General features: G+C 37.3%; 2 protein-coding genes across 2 annotated transcripts; both read right to left on the bottom strand.

Moving 5' to 3' along the window:
- Positions 1 to 4,736: 4,736 nt before the first annotated feature.
- On the bottom strand, positions 4,737 to 10,193 carry LOC113068298 (transmembrane protein 200A-like). Its single transcript, XM_026240989.1, has 2 exons — positions 9,687 to 10,193; positions 4,737 to 7,327 (listed from the first exon to the last, which is right to left on the bottom strand). Exon 2 carries the CDS (start codon positions 7,289 to 7,291, stop codon positions 6,080 to 6,082), a length of 1,212 nt encoding a protein of 403 aa, XP_026096774.1. The 5' UTR covers positions 7,292 to 7,327; positions 9,687 to 10,193; the 3' UTR covers positions 4,737 to 6,079.
- A 594-nt stretch (positions 10,194 to 10,787) lies between these two features.
- LOC113068299 (serine/arginine-rich splicing factor 4-like) lies at positions 10,788 to 19,597 on the bottom strand. The gene is made up of 6 exons (XM_026240991.1): positions 19,436 to 19,597; positions 18,455 to 18,597; positions 14,972 to 15,084; positions 13,275 to 13,483; positions 12,069 to 12,122; positions 10,788 to 11,870 (listed from the first exon to the last, which is right to left on the bottom strand). Exons 1-6 carry the CDS (start codon positions 19,540 to 19,542, stop codon positions 11,399 to 11,401), a joined length of 1,098 nt encoding a protein of 365 aa, XP_026096776.1. The 5' UTR covers positions 19,543 to 19,597; the 3' UTR covers positions 10,788 to 11,398.
- Between the last annotated feature and the right edge of the window lie 906 nt (positions 19,598 to 20,503).

Raw genomic sequence — 20,503 nt, 5'->3', positions numbered from 1 at the left:
TCCAAAGTGCTGAGTTACATGATGTATTCTTCAAAATTATATTCCACTTTAAAAAATACTGTGACCTGCAGTTCTCTGGGCAAACAGCGGACTGTGTTTAGAGCAGAGCCGTGTTGCTTTTAATGCATTTCTGTCACATGTTAAAAGTGCAGAGAGGACCTCTGAAACTGTGCAAGCTTTTACGAAACTTTTTTTAATGCACTGCAGATGCTGAGGGTAGCTAATTACCCTGCGCCAGAGGAGAGTGTATCTGGTAAAGCACAAGCTGCATTGCCATGCCAATTTATCTGAGATGAAGACCATGTTCTCAACAAATCTGACAAATTAATGGCTGCACAATTGTTGACAAAGACAGTACAAGTAAGATAACATATAGACAGCTAGGGCTGGGTAGTATAGCCAATTTACAGCATAAAACATTTTTTTTTTTACTGTATCAGAACATTAAAGCAAAATACAAAGTCGCTCAGAAATGAGAAACAATAACCAAACTTCACTTTGCATTGTGTCAAGAAGTCACACTGTTCATCATCATCTTGCTCTGTATTTTCACATGGCGTAATGTTTCCATGTTGTAAGATAAAGCAGTCCTGCGCTCTGATATATGCACATATATCTATCGTGATTTAGCAGTATAGCAAAAATTTCATGTATGTATGTAGTATCAGCTAGCATTGCCTTTTTGTTTGAAACATCATATTCAAATTTACACAGACACAAATAACAGTTCTGCGCTTTAGTCTTCTGCTCTGCCTCCTCTCCACTCTTCCTCCTTGAATTTTTGGGGAATAAATGCCTGGGTCTTAACTGCTAGCTTTACAATCTGTTAGAATCCCAGAAGCCATCTTGTAAATGACCAGTTAAATGAGAAGAGATCACGAGAGACTGCATACCTGCCCGGAAGGAGCCATAAAAGCTAATAAGGGTTGGCCCCTGACAAAAACACTGCTGAGGATAATTACAGCAGGGGCATTTCTCTTCCCCTCCTCCTCCTGCTTACTGAACCAAACTCGCCCAGCTTTTGTGTGAATGTGTAAGAGAAAGGTATTCTTAGCTGCTATGACTGCTTACGATTTAGCTTTAGCAGGATTTTCTGCTAAGTGAAAGTACAAATATATGCAGATGCCTCAATGTAACAAACATTTGTGTCTCTTAGATTTGTTAAGGTTCTTCTGTAATTCTGTGTTTATTATAATTGTAAATTATTAAGTACTATTATAATATCTAATATAATATATAACATAATAATGTATCATATTATTTTAATGTAAAATAGTATTATTATATTATGTCATATTTACCTTCATGTAGCATCAATATTTTGGTAAATGTTTAGGTTTAAGGACTTCTATCATTAATTATGAAACATTGGTTTAGTACAGATATGTTTTGTACCAATTTTGCATGTTTAGATATATACATTGACTAATAAACTGTGGATGGGAACATAGCTAGAAGTTTCTGTTACATTCTGGCATATTCTGTAATAATAAAAGCTGCACGAGTTATTGTGATCTGCCAAATTACCAGACTTTTGTAAATCATATACGTTCTGATTTCCTGATTGTTAATATGAAAAAAAAAAAAAATGGTTAGTTTAGAATTTACTTTAAAACGGTTTTAACTTAAAATAAATTACAAAGAGACAGCAAGTAACACATTGAATTAAATATGAATTTAAAGTAGAAAAACTGAAATATTATTTTTTGTAAACCATACTCCAATAATAATTGTATTATCTGTGAAAAGTGTTAACCCTGATTCAGATTCTTGTTTTCGTGTTACTGCTTAATTTAGAATTTGCTTCAAGAAAAGAAAGGATTAAAAAATACTTTGCAAGTCACACTTCATTAAAGCCAGTGTAAAACGATATCCATTTATACTCTGAAATTACTGAAAATAGTGCTGTACTCAGAAACCTCCAGTTCCTTCCATGTTCTGTTAAATTTGTCTGAGCAACAGCTGATGAAGCAAAAGGACTATAAAAAAACCCAGTTGAATGTACAATGGTTTGAGATGAAGTGTAGCATGTCACACTGCAGGGCACGGCTGGAAATGTCGTGTCATTTAGTGTGTGTTTCCTTTAGAAAGAACCCGTGGCCAATGCCATGCTCTACCAGAAGAGCTACAGGAACTCAGTTTATAAGTAATGATTGTTGCTGGCAGGATAACTGATATAGAGTCAGACTCGTAATTTTAAAAGTCTTCCTCATGTGACACTGAGTGCAGGTCAGAGACTCTTCTAATGAACCAATCAAAATCAGCTGTGTCAAATAAACAAGGTTTCTGCTGCTCTTACAAAGTCTTCATTTCAGGCTTTAAAAAGATCTGAAAGCAGAAAGTCTTCAATTCACAAAGTCATGGCATCAAATGTTGCATGCACTACAAAATAAAATGAATATCTTCCTCAATATTTTTGTTTTGTTTTCCAATACAAATATCTATATCAATGACCATCCTTAAAGCAAGATACATTTAATTGAGACTGCAAAATGAAGATATAAAGTCTTGCTTTTCTGAGAATATGAACAAAATAAATTGAAAGATGAAAGTTTATGCTTAAAAATAACACATTTTGTCAATGGGTATGAAAACCAATTTTCCCTTTGCATTTAATGTTTTTATTTTATTTTAACTTTTAACTTATCTTTTTTTAAGGGTTTTTTTTTTTTTACAGTAGTAATTATTTCAATATTGTAGTATTTAGGAGCAAAATTAGGAGTAATTCAAAAGCAACGGAGATCGGTTGGAAGTGGTATTTTTACACTTTGAAAACACTGTGTGCTTCCTATACATTTATCATACATTGAGGCTTATGATATGAATTTGAATGTCCATCAAAATAAAGAACTAACATGATTTTAGAAATTTTGTAAACCCAAATAAGAAACAGGGAGCAAAATATTGATAGTAACATTTAGGGAAAACTGTAAATAGATGTAAGAACAGAAAGATCAATCATTATTAATTATGCAAATTCAGTTCTACATTTTTAACAATAAAAGGGAGATTTTTAGACTTTAATCTGAAATTTGTTGAACGATAGGCTATAGAATGTCGAGAAAAAAAGTTTGTACAATAATTAGTTTGAGCTGAATTAATTTCTTAAACTTGGGTAGAAGAAAAATTGAATGTCTGAGTAGCCTAATATCAATAAAAGCACCTTGGAAATATATTAAACTTAAGCAAACCTCTTTCACACTGCTTTCATCCATCATCGCTGAATCAGACCTTGCTTTTAAGGCTCTATGGCCTTACACATCCACATCTAACAAAGCACATGGCTGAGTTCTGCTCCATTACGCCTCTCTGCACCTTTAAAGGGGGGGTGAAATGTTATTTCATGCATACTGAGTTTTTTACACTGTTAAAGAGTTGGATTCCCATGCTAAACATGGACAAAGTTTCAAAAATTAAGTTGTACGTTTGAAGGAGTATTTCTGTTCCAAAAATACTACTTCCGGTTTGTCACAAGTTTCGGAAAGTTTTTTTCGAGTATGGCTCTGTGTGACGTTAGATGGAGCGGAATTTCCTTATATGGGTCCTGAGGCACTTCTGCCGGAAGAGCGCGCGCTCCCGTATAGCAGAGCACTGAGAGAGCACAACAGACTTCACTGATCAGAGCGAGAGCGTCGCGAAATGTCACAAAAGAAGTGTGTTTTTGTTTGCCAGGGCAAGACAACCCTGCACAGATTACCAAAAGAGAAACAGCATTAAGGGACCAGTGGATGGAGTTTATTTTTACAGAGCATCAACGGAGTTGTGCAAGTGTTTTTGTTTGTTCCCTGCATTTCGGAGATGCTTGTTTTACAAAAAAGGCCCAGTTTGACGACGGATTTGCGTATCATTTATTTCTTAAGGATAATGCAATCCCAACAAAAAAGGGTCACGATCGTGTGTTGGAACCGCAGGCGGTGAGTAAAACTGCTTAAAATATCTCTGCCTCCTTGTTAGTGCTTCTGCCTCCCATACCGGAGACCCAGGTTCGAGCCCCGCTCGAGCGAGTCCTTGCTGCTGCTGCTCTCGTTCAGTTTCAGCCTTCACAGCTGTCACAGCTTCCAAACGCTCTCAACGCAACTGGCGCTCGTGATTCTTTAGCTCCGCCCACACGTCACGCCTCCAGCCGGTCGTGTTTTTCCGGGAAAAATCGGTACAGACTATCTTTCTCTTATGAATATAATAAAACTAAATACTTTTTGGAGTTATGAAGGATGCAGTACTACTCTATAGGTACTCAAGATTAACATGATATTGAGTGAAAACGAGCATTTCACCCCCCCTTTAAACAACAGGGATTCGTGTTCAAAACCAGGTTTAGTCAGATGTTTTGCTTTTCTGAGGAAACCAATGCTTTCTTTCCTTTAATTATGAATTATTAACTTAATTGAATTTGATCATAAACGTTTAGTTCAAATAGTAAAGTTACTTTCTGATAGATGTAGTTTTTAGGCTTTGGCCACAGTAAATGAAATGCTGCATCAAGCAAATGAAATGATATGTGCCTTGATTTCTGTTGTCTGTGCACAACACACAACTCAACTCCTCTAGGGACTAAGGATGCTTAAAAGATACAAGAAAATAAAAAGAACAATCAGTTAGTATGCAAATAGATGTAAGACAGAAGACCAATCACAACGCAGTATGCATATATTAAAATAATGTTATTGTTTTTGTTAGATATTGAACCGGTATACTGTCACGTTTCATATATACTCCATTTCAGAATCTTTTATTTATTTTTTCATGAGACAATCTGAGCTGAAAACGATCACTGTATATAAGAACTGAAATTGCATATGAGTGTCCATCGATGGAGAAAGAAGCTCTTTGTTACAGCATCTCCCAGCAGGGGTATAATGCTGCAGCTAACAAGCCACACCTTGACCCCAGATGCTCGCTTGCATCAACGTAAAATCATGGACAGCAAACAAACTTACATTTAAAGTGATTTTGTTTTGCCTTTTATTTGCCACACAGGCATGGAATTCAAAGGTGGCGTAATGGTTCTGATCACTGATTGGTCAGTCAGAGTGTAGATATCGCTCAGTATACATTAAGAACCCACAGCAAATAACACAGCGCACAAAAACAGGCTACATGGACGTAATAGAGACGAGTGACTGCCTTATTTTTGTAAACAGAGTGAAGTTACACATTCTCGTTGCAAAGAGGGGATCACTCCAACTCCACCCTTTAAAGGGAAAGCAATTATGTACCCGCATTAGTGCATGCAAAAACACTGATCACCTTAGTTAATGATGCCAAGAGGGCACTGCGCCCTCATTGACCATGCTTCTGTTTCACTGACGGCTGGCAGAGATGGAAGAAAGGTGAAACACAAGAAGAACAGATACTCAGGGAAACCATACACAAAATATTAACAGACACTGCAACTGAGGTTGCATTACCTCATTACCTTGCATACAAATGAACTCTAATGGACACTCCAATAGCAGACACACAGCTTGAATCCACTTATGGGTCAAATAACCAGCATTCTTTATCTTTTGGCCTTTAAAACTATCAAAACCAGAGCCATGTTTTTGGCTGACCTGAATTCGGAAGTCAGAAATGTGTTTACTTTGAATCTAGTCACTGCCGAGGTCTTCGTTTATTCTACCTCGTAGCTTAACAAATGTTGCTTGCTGTGTCCCAGTAACAAGTAGGGCTTTAGCAACAATAACAAACGGATCCCTCCAATTGGAATCCATCCAATCATCTATGACATCACAAGCTGTTTAGCACATTCCCATGACTGTTATATGCCTCCATCCCCAGCTTCCTTCAGGACGTGTGTTTATATTTTCATTCCGTCAAGTCTCCGAACAAACTAGTTAAAAAATCAAATTAAATCCCAAAAACAAGCAAGTTACAAAACTAGTCAAGTGAGATAAATGACTAAGTCATGGAAATTAATTGACCTCAAGGGATTCCAGAAACTGTGCAAACAATATCCACTGGAAGCTTGCGCCCATTTGTAAGTTGGGTTATTCCAAGTGTATATCATTATATAAGGCTCCTTCTTATTACCATTGGCTCAGGCAAGCCATTGACCTTGATGTAAAGATTAAACTTCGGCTCACTGGAAGAGACCTGAGCCATAGCTTTTGTTTAACTGCAAGCATTGCTGCTCATGCTGGTCCAGTAACTTGTCCACAGAGTCCTCTTTGTTCTCCAGCTTGAGATACTTCTTGGCGCTTCCGAGATCTAGCCGAGGCCAGCTGCTGTGTTTCTGCTCTTCCACAGGTATAAGGTCCAGGCTTGCAACGCCAGCTCCAACCATGTTCACACACACCTCTGAGCTGGACTGCCTTGGAAGGAGTCTATAGTGACCCATAGAAGACACAGGCTTGTCCTCAGAATACACCAGATCCCTGCGCAGTATATGTGGTTTAGTCCTATGGCTCATGCTGTAGGAGCGTCTGGGTGGGATGGAGAAGATCTCCAATTCCTCCCCACCCAGAGTGGACATAGAGGATGCAGTCATACAGTTGCTTAGTCCAAAGTGACTTTCTTCCTGCAGATCCAGTGCAGAGTTTGTCCCCCGTTCCTCTGTGCAAAAAAACTCTTTGCTGTCATTGCAAGAGTTGGAGGAGTGAATCGAGGATGTGGAGGAAGAGTCCTGATGATGAAGAACCTCAGTGTGCACTTTATCTTGCTGCTGAATGCTGTCCTCCTCATCCATGCTCTTTACTTGTAGTAGAGGCTCCGAACTGGACATTTCTTGGAGGCAGAGGATATTCAGGTGGGCTGCAGGTAAACTGCTGACCCATTGGTAGTGGCTGGCAAGAGCGTTCACGTGCAAGAGGTCTGCCGAAGGCACGGCTGCAGAAACAGAGCAAATGACACTCCGCATCTGAGCTAGAAGCATTTGAGTTTCTCTATCCCGATTCTCATAGAGTACCGTATTGGCACAAATAAGTATGAAGAGTCCCACTCCCATAATGACAGGTCCTAGTAGTTTCATCCTTTCACTGTGAACCAGACTTGCTGCTGAAAACAGTCCTTTGGACCCTAATCCCCATCCTGATGCACTTCCAGAGGATCCTTCCTCTGCCGTGTCCACTGATGATCGATGGGTCCTGTACGGCCAGTAGCCTGCCACGGCAAGCGCAGTGCCAACGACAACAACCACCACCCCAAGCACCAGAAAGGCACCCGGCATGGAACGGATACGCAGCTTTCCCTGGATCACACCTTCTTTCTTTCTCCTGGAGTGAAGACTGAAACGTGGCAAGCGTTGGCGGGAAGGTGTGGCTGACGTCTGGCCACGGGACTTCTGACTCCTCATGGCATAGACTGGTCTGTGATGGTCCCTAATGGGAGTCTGAAAAGGGTGAAAGTGAGATCAAGGTTAAGGTCGAGTGGTGACATGCATTCAGTTATGCATTCAAGTCAAGAGAACAGTTTCATCTTAAAGGTTGCTTCAGACCACTAAAGCAAGGCACATATGCAGTATGTGCTACTAACTACTGTTCTCCTTTGTTTGAATTGTGTGATTGAAGCATTGACACTAATGGACACTAATTGACGTCCATTAATATTTAATCCATGGGGGCTTGTCTTATTTTAAATAATTTAAGAAATCAAGTGCAGTGATTTCTCCTTTCTCCGACAGCCTTGAAAAAGCATTTAATTCATCATAATGCATCATAATTATAATGCATAATAAATTAAAGGATTGTTCCAGGTCAAATAAAACTGTTGAGTCAAAAGTGAAATAAAAAGAGAAAAGGCTGCCCATGTCTGAACCACTGCATCTTCCATCTTGAATGATGAGAAAGTCAAAGATAAACGGCACAAAGAATTATCAAAAACCGAAACATAAAGATACTGCAGCATGAGATTTTTAGAGAGTAACTAAATTCTGATGCCTCTGTGTGGTGCACCACAAACAAATCATAAACTGTATCAAATCTATTTCAATAAATCGTATAGAGTCTAAATATAACCATTCTTAGAATTAAAGTGGCTGATGCTGTGTTTTATTGCAGCGAGAGTATTCCCAGTCCCTCAAACAATTTGTAAACTGTTGCATTAGTTTTAAGGCATGACATATTTATTTGATACACTGACAGATAAACTACCCAGCTGGATTCCCAAAGGGAGCTCCAGATTTTAAACATGGTTTGCTGATTTAAGGTCATCTAAGACACCATTTCTTTATGTTGTTGATTTTAACTAGAAGAAGAAACAGGTGTGCAGGGGAAGTCTTGCGCTCATTGCACTGACCGAGGCAAAAATAAATTGAACCATTAAGAAACTCCAAAGTCCATGCCACATTTTGGTGAGGAAGAATGTAGTGGGGAAAAAAAAAAAGTCCATAAATGAGGAATTATATGTGGCCAATCCACTCTGGAATAACAAACGCTCCATTGGCAGAGGTTTCTCAACAACTCTGAAAATGTCATTTACAATTCTGCCAAATCTCTTGGTTTGTTTAAACTCATGGGAAATGCCTTGGATGTTCTGCTAGAAAACTTAGATCAGCTAGAACTTGTAAGCAACATGTCAGTATTCAGAAATGCAAAGTAAGATGGCCAATTGTAAAAACCGAGGTTGTGGCCAAATTTGGGTATAAAATAATCTGTAGTTTTGGCACTAACTTCTTTTTGCAATGTTGCATCATAAATGATTGAACTTGCAACTATGCAAAAATCAAACTCCATAAGTAAAATGAGATGCACACAGAAAAACAATCTATAGTATATGCATCTCACACAAATAAATCAAAAGGCTGGACTGATGAATTCCAGACCTTTTTTTTTTTCATTACCAAGTTAAGCTTTACTTTTAATGGCTGTTCACTCTGGTTTCCAAATGGTGAAATTAATTATACAAGAGTATAAAATATATACAGCAGATGTGGATCAATCAATGAATCACGAATTGTTCAAGATTTTAAATTATTGTTTGATTATCTGTGCAGATTATTATTTAAGCACTTGAGTCATTTCTTTGTAGACAGGACTCTACATGGAGTGTCAGAATACTCAAATATTCCTGCAATCATTGGCATAAATGCATGTACAGTCTGAATTAATCATTTGTGACAGATTAATTTACATGTTGCATTTAAAATGAGGGGGAAGGGCAACTCACAGTATATAGTATATTCATTTTTTTTTTTTTTTTTTTTTGCATTTCCATAAGCCTCGTAAAACACTATGTTGTGGCTGTAACATCACCAAATAATAATAATAAATAAATACATAAATAAATAAATTAATTAATGGTATAGGGCTCAATCCCAAATTCTTTTGTGCATGCTGTGTATAATGCACCACATTTAAAATGTTCAAAAATGCACCAAATTATATGTGAAATTCTTTATAATTTCAGACGCATGTAAGAAAGCATTTCAAAGACTGTCCATCTTGTGCTAAAACGATCAAAGACATCAAAACGTGATTTATTTATTTATTTCCTTAATAGTGGGCTCAATCTCCAATTCATTCATTCCAATAAATCTCTCTCTGTGTGTACATCACATTGAACGAAACAGCCCTACATGTTGAAGTCACCATTTATCTGCGCCCAAACTTGAGATTAGACTTCTTCAGTAACATTGGAAACCTATCGACCTCTAATAAGGTCAAGTCCGTTGCTTTACTGATGTAGCCGCTTTGGGGTTACAAGATTACAAATGTATCAAAAGCGCCTCAATAGTCAATGCGAATACTTGCCTTTGTTACAATGTATCGCGTCCGCGTTCCATCGTTCTACCGCGCGTTCGTGATGTTTTTCCCGCGCTGGACACGCGTATTCGTGATGTTCTTCTCGCGCTGCGAAGTTTCGCGGCTTCCCATCAATCCAGAAGCGCGTGAAGTGCCGCGCGTCTCCCATGACAGCTCTTCCTCTCCAGAAGAGGACACTGAAGGGTTAAAAGAACGGACTTTCTGAAGACAGAGAAGGTAAATGTAGCTCCATCATCAGTAGCACCGTCCGTCCGTGCCCCAGTGTCCAGGTTTCGTGTTGTCCCCTCAGTGAAGTGTTGAGGAGAGCGCCGCCCTCGTCGAGACTCAATGAAGTGACCACACTTCAGTTCGCTTTCCACACAGACACTAACGTTCAACAGGCTATGTTGCTCTTTTTGGGGTTTTGTTGAATAAGTTAATGCGTGCTGGTGGATATGAATATAAAAAGTTTTTTAGTGTAATACTGAAAGAACATAAGAGGGAAACTATATAGAAAAGCAGGCAAGAGAAGCCTGTATTACACAAACCAGACACCGGACAGCCTTTTCCTATCTGAATGTTGGCGACATCTTGTGGAATTAGTTTTACCTGTCGAGGCGGGAAAGTAATTGCTTGCAAATGTTCTTTATAGATTATTACATATATCTACAACATTACAACATTAATTCAGCTGCTTAGATTCTGATGTCATTGATAGTAGTATTGGTTAATCTAGCATTGAATATCATGTCTATTCATGGTCATGTCATTACCGGAAGCGGTGACGTTTTTGCACAGATTTTGCATCACCTTCTCAACGCGTCAGTGATGTCAGGATAATAATTATTGTATGATTTATTTTAGCTTTACTTATTTAATTCTCAAGCAAGAGTGAGATTAGCGAGATGACAGAAGGGCAATTAAGTATTCTCCATTTTCATTGAATGATAAAGAGCAGCACACTTTCTGAAAAAAAACATCTCCTTTTGTATTGGATTTGAACTAAAATGGGTGCGAGTCAATTTCCTTTATACAGTTTTACTTATGACACTACAATACCAGGAAACCCACCACAAAAGGCCTTTGTCAACAAACTGAATGGACACAAAATATTGTGAGGCAGTTTTTTATTTTGTATGGAGACTTTGTTGTAAAAAGACCACAAACTCTGCCCCAGCTTAACAACAACTGGTACATTTCTAAATATATGATGCACAGGCAAGGACATCTACTGTTGGTTTAATTTTACTCACTCGTCATGAATCAAATAAATCGCAAGCAATTTTAAAATAAAACTACTAAAAATGATGCATAAGGTTAACAATACCAGATAATACTGAACTTTGAATAAGCAAGCAATTTCCCTAATTAAACTATCTGACAAAAAAAAACAAGAAGAAAAATGCAGGGCAGAACATTTAGACAATTTTAAAAGTCTATTTTTGTGTTATTCTCAAGAAAAAAATTATTAAAAACAAAAGACACATCATTTAGCTTGTCAAAAAAAGTAACATATTCTGACTTGTTTTCAGATAATATATCTTGAATTCGGTTTATTTTCTTACCTCAACCACAGATTGGTTATAGCACAGATCTAACAATTTAATTGTCAGTGGGGTTAAAAAAAAAAATGAACTCATGATATATTCTTGTTTTAAAGATGTTTAAATAGACTGGAAAACAAGAAAATATATATATATAGTTTTTTTTTTTTTTTTTACCTAGGACCGAGACCTTGAGCGGGATCGAGATCGGGAATAAGATCTTGAGCGTGAATGTGAGCGAGATTTGGATTTGGATCTGGATCTACATTCCCTCCGCTGATCAGCATCTGCTGGTGTTTGTGATCTGGATCTAGAATGAGCTCTAGAGCAATGCGCCCTTTCAGCCACACGGCCTTCATCTCCGCTCTTGGCCGCCTCCTGAGATCTGGACCCAGACTCTTTGGAGAGATCCCTGTGGTTTCCCGATTTGGATCGAGATCTGGACCGGGATCGGGACCTGGATCGAGAATAGGAGCGGACCCTCTTGTTCTCCCGTTTGCTCTTTTTGCTCGGAGGGCTGCAGCTCAGGCTATTATCCCTGGCGCTCTCACCTCCCCTGCGAGCTCCATTACTGCTCTCCTCCATCCTACCGCTCCTGCCCTTCGTCTTCTTGCTGGTTGACCTGCTGCGTGATCGCGAGCCTGAGGCTCTGAAAAGGAGAAACCGTTAAAGAAATATACACCAAATCAATATATTTTAGCTTTTACCTTTGAATCCACACAGAACTTCTATTTGTATTATAGTAGTCACTGCCCTCTAGTGGACTCCTACATCAAAACTATACTAATACTACCGTCGTAAGAGAATAGAGAAACACGAACTACAGTTTGAGACCTCCGTCGCCTACCGTGAGTGGCTGCTGCTTCGGCTCCTGCGAGACCTCCTGCTCCTGGAGCGAGACCTGAGGGACGTGTACAAGAAGCAAGACACTTTAAAACCGTGTTCTCTGTGAAACTCTAAAGCAGCGTTTACTACAAGTAAAGTTTGTTTAGCCAATCACTAATTTCTGACATAAAGCTTCATGACATTGGTGCGAACGCAACGTCTCAAAGTTGACCTCTTAAGACACTGCGGCCTCATATGAGGGCATTATATTTTAGTGAGTTTCTCTGAGACTGTACATGCCACAGTTTTAGGTTTTTCATTTTGGGTGTCCTGTACAGAGCACATTCAGGGCTTTTCAGAGATACCAAATGATTGGATGTTTCACCATGACCACTCCCTCTTCCTTGATTATCAAAATGAATCAAAATTAATTTAGTCTTTATGGAAATAAGATAATATTTTGTGATAATTTAATTTATTATGGGCTTATTTTTGTGTTGTCTTATTATGCATGTCATAAATCAACATCCCAGGAAAATGTTATGGGGTTTAAAATCAAAATATGATTTTGTTATGAAACGGGCGTTGATTTCATAAATGATTTCACCGGGACTAAAAGTGGGTTTATTACACATTTTGGGAGACATAACAAATGAACAGGGAAATTAATTATATTTAAATATTTATTAAATATTTTATATTATGAAAATCTCGACAATTATTACTCCCATTATTTACACTTTTTATTAACATGTTGCCCCAAATACACATTAATATGCAAATTAGATTTAGTATATAGATACATTGTATATAATAAGAAAGCCTGTATATGGCCATTTTACACACATTTTTCAGAAAGAAAAATGTTATATTGAATCATACTGTTATAACAGTTGAGAATCTTCTTTATACAAAGTTTGGTGGAAAAAAAAAATCTTGAAAACCTAAAGATTTATTTGGAATTTAAAAAATAATAATTGTTTTTGCCTATGGATATTTTTTCATGTCTTTTTATTTATTTATTTTTAAAGAAATTTACTCCCTATGTCCTCTACTGAAGACATAGCATAACTTATGAACGTAAAAAAATTTTAATGCTCTAAAAAAAAACAACTTAAAAGATGTGGAAAAACTAACTTTTTCCTAAAACTTTTTTCTTGGGTCTTAAGAGGTTAAATGTCTCCCACTTTTCCAATATCATTGAATAATAAAACTGATTTGTTTGCACCTGGAGGCGCTGCGGGAGTAGGAGCGACGGCGTCTGGCCCCAGGCCGGTCCTCGATCAGCCGAATCTTCCTTCCATTGACCTCAGTACCGTCCAGTTTCTCCAGAGCTCTCTTCATGTCTGAGTACTGCCTGAACTCAATCACCCCCTCGTTCTTGCGGCCCTTGTTAGTGTCGGCATAAGTCACCTCGCCGGCCTGACGCATGTAGTCCTGCGAATCCATCACACATTACTGACTCTCAAGAACAAATCACTTATGTTTAGAGGAGTTACTTCCTAAATGCTTCAAATACATAATGGTTTAACCCTTGTGCATCCTTAGGGTCTTTGGTTTGTGTAAACATTTGGCCAAAAATACCCATTTATTGGAATTTTAATATTTCACCATTACTTCCTTTCATAAATCTATTTTATACTTGGTACAAAAAATAATAATAATTCACACTCAGAACCTTAAGGAAAAAAAATTACCCACCGAAACCCATTAAAACAATATTTAATCTCAATGCAATTTAAGCATAAAATAATGTATTTTTTGTTGAAAGTTTGTTGGCATGGACTGTGTTTTTTTTTTTACATTATTATTTTCCACCTGATGGCACAATTTTCTCACTTAAGCAAATATCTGTTTTCATTTCTGCTGAAAGAAAAAAAGGCCAGATGAATTTAAATTATGCAATTAAAATAGTGGTGTGGGTATATTAGTATGGATTTCAAAGTGTGGTTTGTTTGTGTGTACTAATAAATGTGTGTGTGAATGGTAGTTGTTTTAGTTTCTTCTGACACGGCATCATTTTTTGTGGATCAAAATTATTATTTTTAATGTATTAAAAAAAATACTTAAAATGACTTGTTCCATACTTTTGGCTCAAATGTAATTTATTTTGAAGCAATAGTCTCATCTGTGCTCAATCAGGTATTACGTGTGATATTTGCCCTAAATTGATTGTTGTTACACTTTAACATTATGAAGGACAATATTTTCCCTAACATGATTAAATGTCACCATTTACATCAAATTCTTAAATTTGATCAATACATTAAATTAGAATAATAAGACACTATATGGTTGTTAGTATTCAAATGAAATCAGTATCAACAAACTTCATCTTTCCACTGAATCATTCAGTAACGAGAGACTGTTGTGTGTTGCTCGGAGATGCACGACTGAACCGCTGTGTCTTTGCTTAGAACTATTTTCGTTAGTGAAATAGAGCAAAAACGATCAATAATGTGTCTAAAATGTAAGTTACATGTTTATTGAACTAAAGTATTATAAAATATCACATTTGCAATCGTGCGGAAAGTCGGGAAAACTTCACTCTTGGTCACATGATGTTGCATTTATTATATTGAATATTTAACTTTTTTCTACAGCAGTATGTTTGCTCATGTTTGTTTCTCCACGAACCTCAACTGACGCAAACCTTGATACGGTCAATACATTATTCTTTAGAAGTCATTCTCAACAGAGTTTCAGGGCTGGCCTAGTTATTGTTTGTTATTAAAATCTGAATCAGGTTACTTGTCCATTCAAGTAAGTCAGATAAATAAAACATAAAATAAATAAAAAGCGTTAATGTCGAGCCCTGTCCATGTAACTGGCTTGGCTAGCGGCAGCCACCATATGCAACATTAAGTGGTGCTTCCCTCAGCAAACATAACACTAAAAACTACTAGTACTACAATGTTTGAATACCTTCAGGTCCTGCCAGCTGCAGCGACTGGACAGATTTTCCACAATCAGCCTGTAATCTGTGCGAGTGGGTGGGCCGAACCTTTCCCCTCCTCCTCCACGACCGTACCGACTACCTTCAGAGTGACGAGAATAAGATGCACACAGCTCAGGAACGGTAAAACACAATGAAGTCTGCACACTAGCCTTTAAGTGAATTTCACACACAGTAAAACTTGAAATCATATTGAGACAAAGAAATATCTACAAAAAAATAAAACAATTAATTAAATAAAAATTATAGAAAAAGTAAGTTTTATAAATGGTTTAAGAAACTGATCTTATACTTACTACTGTAATAAATTTGAATCTGAATTTTGAGTTTTAGAATCACATGAGTATGAGTAAACGATGACAGATTCATTTTTTACAAAAGGAATCTGTCATCATTTAGTCAGGGATAGTTCACCCAAAAATTTAAATTAGCCCATGATTTACTCGCCCTCAAGCCATACTAGGTGTATATGAGTTTCTTAATTAAGACCAATACACTCAAAGAGTTGTATTAAAAAATGTCCTGGATCTTCCAAGCTTTATAAAGGCAGTGAATGGGTGTTGAGATTTTGAAGTCCAAAAAATGCATCCATCCATCATAAAAAAAACTGCTCCATACGGCTCCGGGCGGCCATCTGAAATGACACATGTGTGTAAGAAACTTCCAGATTTCCAACTTTATAAACTGTAATCTCTAGCTTCCACCAGATGTTCCAGCTGATGAGGACCAGTGTTTTGTTTTGCTCTCTCCTCTATCACTTCTCAGAGTTTGTGGTATGCTTACATCCTTCATTATCCACTGGAACACAACTCTCTCGTGAACATGTGTAGGACAGTGAGCAGAAGCTAGAGATTATGGTTTATAAAGATTTATATGTGGATTTGTCTTCCACAAATGCATTGGTTAGCCTCAGAAGGCCTTTATTAACTCCTCGGATCCATATGGAGCACTTTTTATTATGGACGGATGCTCTTTTTTGGGCTTCAAAATCTCAACACCCTTTCCCTGCCATTATAAACCTTGGAAGAGCCAGGAGTTTATATATATATATATATATATATATCTATCTCAGATTAGATTAGTCTAAAAGAAGAAAGTCATAAACACCTAGGATGGCTTGAGGGCGAGTAAATCATGGGGTAATTTTCATTTTTGCGTGAACTATCCCTTTAAGGGGATTAATTCTTCAAGAACTGTAAATATTTCACCAAATAACATACTTACGCTGGACTAATGAGATTAATTTACAGAGGAAAGGTAAAATGTCAAAAGAAAGAAAACCAAAACACCTAAAAGAGCTCAAACCACATCTCCTAAACCCCTTGAGATCCTCACCACCCGGCTTAATGGGAAAAGCGGTCCTCTTTCACATTGGCTCGCTTTAATGGTCTGCCCAGGGGCCCAGTTTGGTCAAAGAGCCACACGCATGGGGAGGGGGACACCATGGCCAGCAAAAGGGGCAGGCAGTCAGACTCTTTTGATAAAACATTGAGGGTTAAATTTCTAGCTTTGACATTTATAAAGTTATTCCATTTTTAAAAAAATGCTTAAAATCAATCATTATACTTCAACAGTTTTAATCTGCATATAGCCTAGTGAAGCAGAAATACTTAAGATATAACTTATCAAGTTTTTCAAGGTGATTCTTCATTTAGGGACACTTGAGAAAGCTTACTTGAGATATGGACAAACAGATTATCCCAACTGAAGAATCACCCATCAGTCATATCCTAAAGATTGCCACTCATACAATTTCCACTCCCTAGAAAACTTAAACAGGAACTGCATATGTGATAAGGTTTGGAATTTAACATACAATTTTCAGGCTTCTCATACAGAGTCTGGACACTCTTAAAGAGATAGTTCACCCCAAAATATCTGAAAAGTTGCTGTTAATTTACTCCTTCATGCCATTCCAGATGTGGGTGGAACAGGAAAGATGATTTTTAGCTGAAACTGTGGTGCTTGGCAAGTCAAGTCAATGTCTGCCCATATTTGAGAAAAAAAAAGCATATTAAGGAGCACAAAATTAATACCCGTGGCTCCTTGACCATATATTGAGGCCTGTTCACACCAAAGACAACAACTATAAAGATAAAGTTCTAAAATCATTATCAATATTAAATAAAAGCAGAGTCCACACCACAACTATAACGATAAAATCACAGAGCAACGATACTCGCTGAAATCACTTTCAAAAAGAGTTTTTTCCCCCCGCAGATGAATGACAAAAAGATTGACAGCCAATCAGAATCCATCCTGCTATAACACACTCAAATTTAAAACGGCAGACTCACTTGCGCTTAGAATAAGCAGACGATTTTGTTTGCTGGTGTGGATGCTAATATGCTAATATATGCTAATATTTTTCTCGGTGTGAACGGGACTTTAAGCAGCGAAACAATCTGTCTGTGCAAGAAAAGGAGCATTATTAATCACATTATTATCATCTATAATCCATAGATTCAGGCAAATGGTCTGGAGTTATGTCCAGTTCACGAACGAATCATTCTTTTGAACTGGTTGTTTTTGGTAAACTAGTTGAAACAGTTCACTGAATCGGTTTCTCTGTTTTTATGTAAAAAGGTGAGCTGAGCACACTTAAGGTGTGTAAAACATCCAAGTTTAACATCATTATGTGCTTTAATGATATATCTACGTATGTTATATCATTGCATGTTTACGTAAAAAGACCAGTGTACTGAACCAGTTTATTGAAACGAACTGTCAGAAAGAACTAGTTCATGGAAAAGAATCAGATTTCCATGTAGCTATGGATAATAGAGTTAATAATGTTCAGTTTCTTGCACATACCGATCGTTTCCATTCATAAGATCTCAATATATCGTCAGGAACCACAGGTATTCATTTTGTGCTCCTTGATCTGCTTCTTTATTTTCACTGACTTGCATTAAAATGAAAAAAGGAGCACGGTTACAGCTTAAAATCTTCTTTACTATTCCTCTGAAAAGAAGAAGAAAAGTCACCTACATCTCAAATGGCCATGAGGATGAGTAAATTAAAAGCAAATTTTCATTTTTGGGTGAACTATCCCTTTAAAAATGCTGTTCTATTCTGTTTTTAATGTGAAAATGATCAAAAAGCTGAAAATCGCTAAAATTACCATGACTAAGGACAAGTGATTCACTGTTGACAAACCACCAGGGTCTTACTCAGCAGATTCATGGATGAAACGGTGGAAACCATGTCAGAGCCAATCTCATTCACCTGAAGACGTCACTGGAAACATTCATTCTGGAAACATCTATTTCTGGTATAAGGATTATCAATTATAATGAGCACGTTGAGCACCAATCTCTCCATTTGAGAAGCCTGAAAAAATGCAGCGTTGGCATCAATCCAACATCAGCCAATGAAAAAGAAGTTCCTATGAAACTGAAATAGCTTTTGGTATGTAGTATTGTGTTAGAGTAAGTAAACGAATCTCTTACTTCTTCCAGATCTGCTGCCAGCATCGCGCCGCTGTCCGATGGTGTGCTCCACGATCACTCTCTTCCCACAGAGGTCTTTGCCATTCAGATCACACACTGCATCATCTGCATCACGGGGGTCATCGAACTCCACAAAACCATATCTGAAGAGATGCAGGGGATTGATCATATTACAAACCAACAAAACCCAGTTGTATAATCATCATTGTATCAATGTTCAGTAATCAAGTTGTATGTTTCAAACATTCCCTTGCTTACTGTTGTCATCCTCTATATTAGTTGACATTTTTCGAAGACACTATTAAATAGCTTAATAAACTCAATATTATGTTGCATTAACATGCTATGAAATGAAACAGAGGGTTTGGGCGGGGCATTAAAAGGACTGTACCCAATTGTTTTTCTTTTTATTTAGCGATGACATCATTTACATCCGTGATCTTTGATTTTCTTTCATGGCCATATTTTTATTAGCAATACAGTTTAATAAAAATAAGATCACACAAGCACATGAACTCAACACGTCTGTAAACCCTGATGGTCGTGCAACTACTACGGATTAACATCCTTATATTTTCACTCACATTTTGTTTTAAATATATAAAATATAAACATTTTCACTAGGCTTCAGACGTGTTGACTCTATTGTATCTATATATTAAATATCAACTATAATACATTTTAAGAGAACGGGACTGAAATTAAGCAGTCAATCGAGGCCAGTCTGGAAACAATGGAGTTTAACGTTAGCTTGCTGGGCTAAACCGCTAAAAATACAGTTTTAAAAACACTGATTATATTCCGATTTTATATCCGCAAGCATATTTTAAGGGTAATTCATTTAATTTCATATAATTGAAGTTATTTGATTCATAACGGAGGTCTTTTTTTTTATTCACGCGGAGCAGAAGAAACAACCGTTTATCCTTCTCAACAACCGGCGGCACATTCATTCGCTTGAATAAAGAAAACATCACGTACCCGTTTTTCAGGTCCACTTCCAGTATCTTCCCGTAGCCTTTGAAAAACCTTTCGACATCTTTCTCTCTGGCGCGATAGCTTAATTTCCCCACGTAAACTCGAGACATTTTACCAGTCCTTGCAGCAGCCTGACGTGGAAAACAGCAACAACATATATGAGCTTCAAACTAAGAGTCCCACCTTGGGTGTTTTTCAAAATAAAAATTGTTAGCAATTCTGTGAAAATATTAAAGAGCTGCATAGACGTTGTTGCTTTACTTTTCTCACTAATTACTAATTTTAACTCCTTAAATTACTTTATAGAGCTTAAATCCGCATTAATCACATGTTAAAGCAGTACAGAAAATAGCTCATGCTAAAGACCAAAATCCGGCAAATCAAGTGACGAAAATTAATTTTGGGGTGAACTATCCCTTTAAATATCCTAAAAAAAGTTTTTGGTTTGATTATGAAGCATACAATGTAAACATTTATATGATCAGTAAGCCATAGTAACTTGTGTTTTTGCATTACTTTAACTCAGGGGTCCCCAAACTCTGCCCTGGAGGGCCAGTGAGTGTCCTGCACAGTTCAGCTACAAACTGCCGCAACACACTTACCTCTTTTTACAAGTTATATGTGATTCAACTCAATTTTTTTAAAGTCAGTTTAGTATAACTTAAAGGGTTAGTTCATCCAAAAATGAAAATTATGTCATTAATAACTCACCCTTATGCTGTTCCAAACCTCCTTTTATCTTCGGAACACAGTTTAAGATATTTTAGATTTAGTCTGAGAGCTCTCAGTCCCTCCACTGTGTGTACGGTCTACTGTTCATGTCCAGAAAGGTAAGAAAAACATAATCAAAGTAGTCCATGTGACATCAGAGGATCCATTGGAATTTTTTGAAGCATCGAAAATACATTTTGGTCCAAAAATGGCAAAAATGACGACTTTATTCAGCATTGTCTTCTTTTCCGTGTCTGTTGTGAGAGAGAGTTCAAAACAAAGCAGTCTGGATATCCGGTTTGGGAACGAATCATTCAGTTCACCAAATCAAACTGAATCGTTTTAAACGATTCGCATCTC

The sequence above is a fragment of the Carassius auratus genome, linkage group LG44F (genome assembly GCF_003368295.1).
Source record: "Carassius auratus strain Wakin linkage group LG44F, ASM336829v1, whole genome shotgun sequence".
NCBI classification, from domain to species: domain Eukaryota; kingdom Metazoa; phylum Chordata; class Actinopteri; order Cypriniformes; family Cyprinidae; genus Carassius; species Carassius auratus.
Note: the sequence above shows the minus strand (reverse complement) of the source record. Positions and strands in the feature narration are given on the sequence as shown.

What these genes read in the sequence shown, in the direction of transcription:
- LOC113068298 (XM_026240989.1), bottom strand. Translation starts at nt 7,291, where the DNA reads ATGAGGAGTCAGAAGTCCCGTGGCCAGACGTCAGCCACACCTTCCCGC.
- LOC113068299 (XM_026240991.1), bottom strand. Translation starts at nt 19,542, where the DNA reads ATGTCTCGAGTTTACGTGGGGAAATTAAGCTATCGCGCCAGAGAGAAA. An exon ending in GAAGTGGACCTGAAAAACGG is followed by an intron (nt 18,598 to 19,435) that starts GTACGTGATGTT and finishes GCATCTCTTCAG; the next exon opens with ATATGGTTTTGTGGAGTTCG. An exon ending in CGAAGCAGCAGCCACTCACG is followed by an intron (nt 11,871 to 12,068) that starts GTAGGCGACGGA and finishes TCTCCTTTTCAG; the next exon opens with AGCCTCAGGCTCGCGATCAC.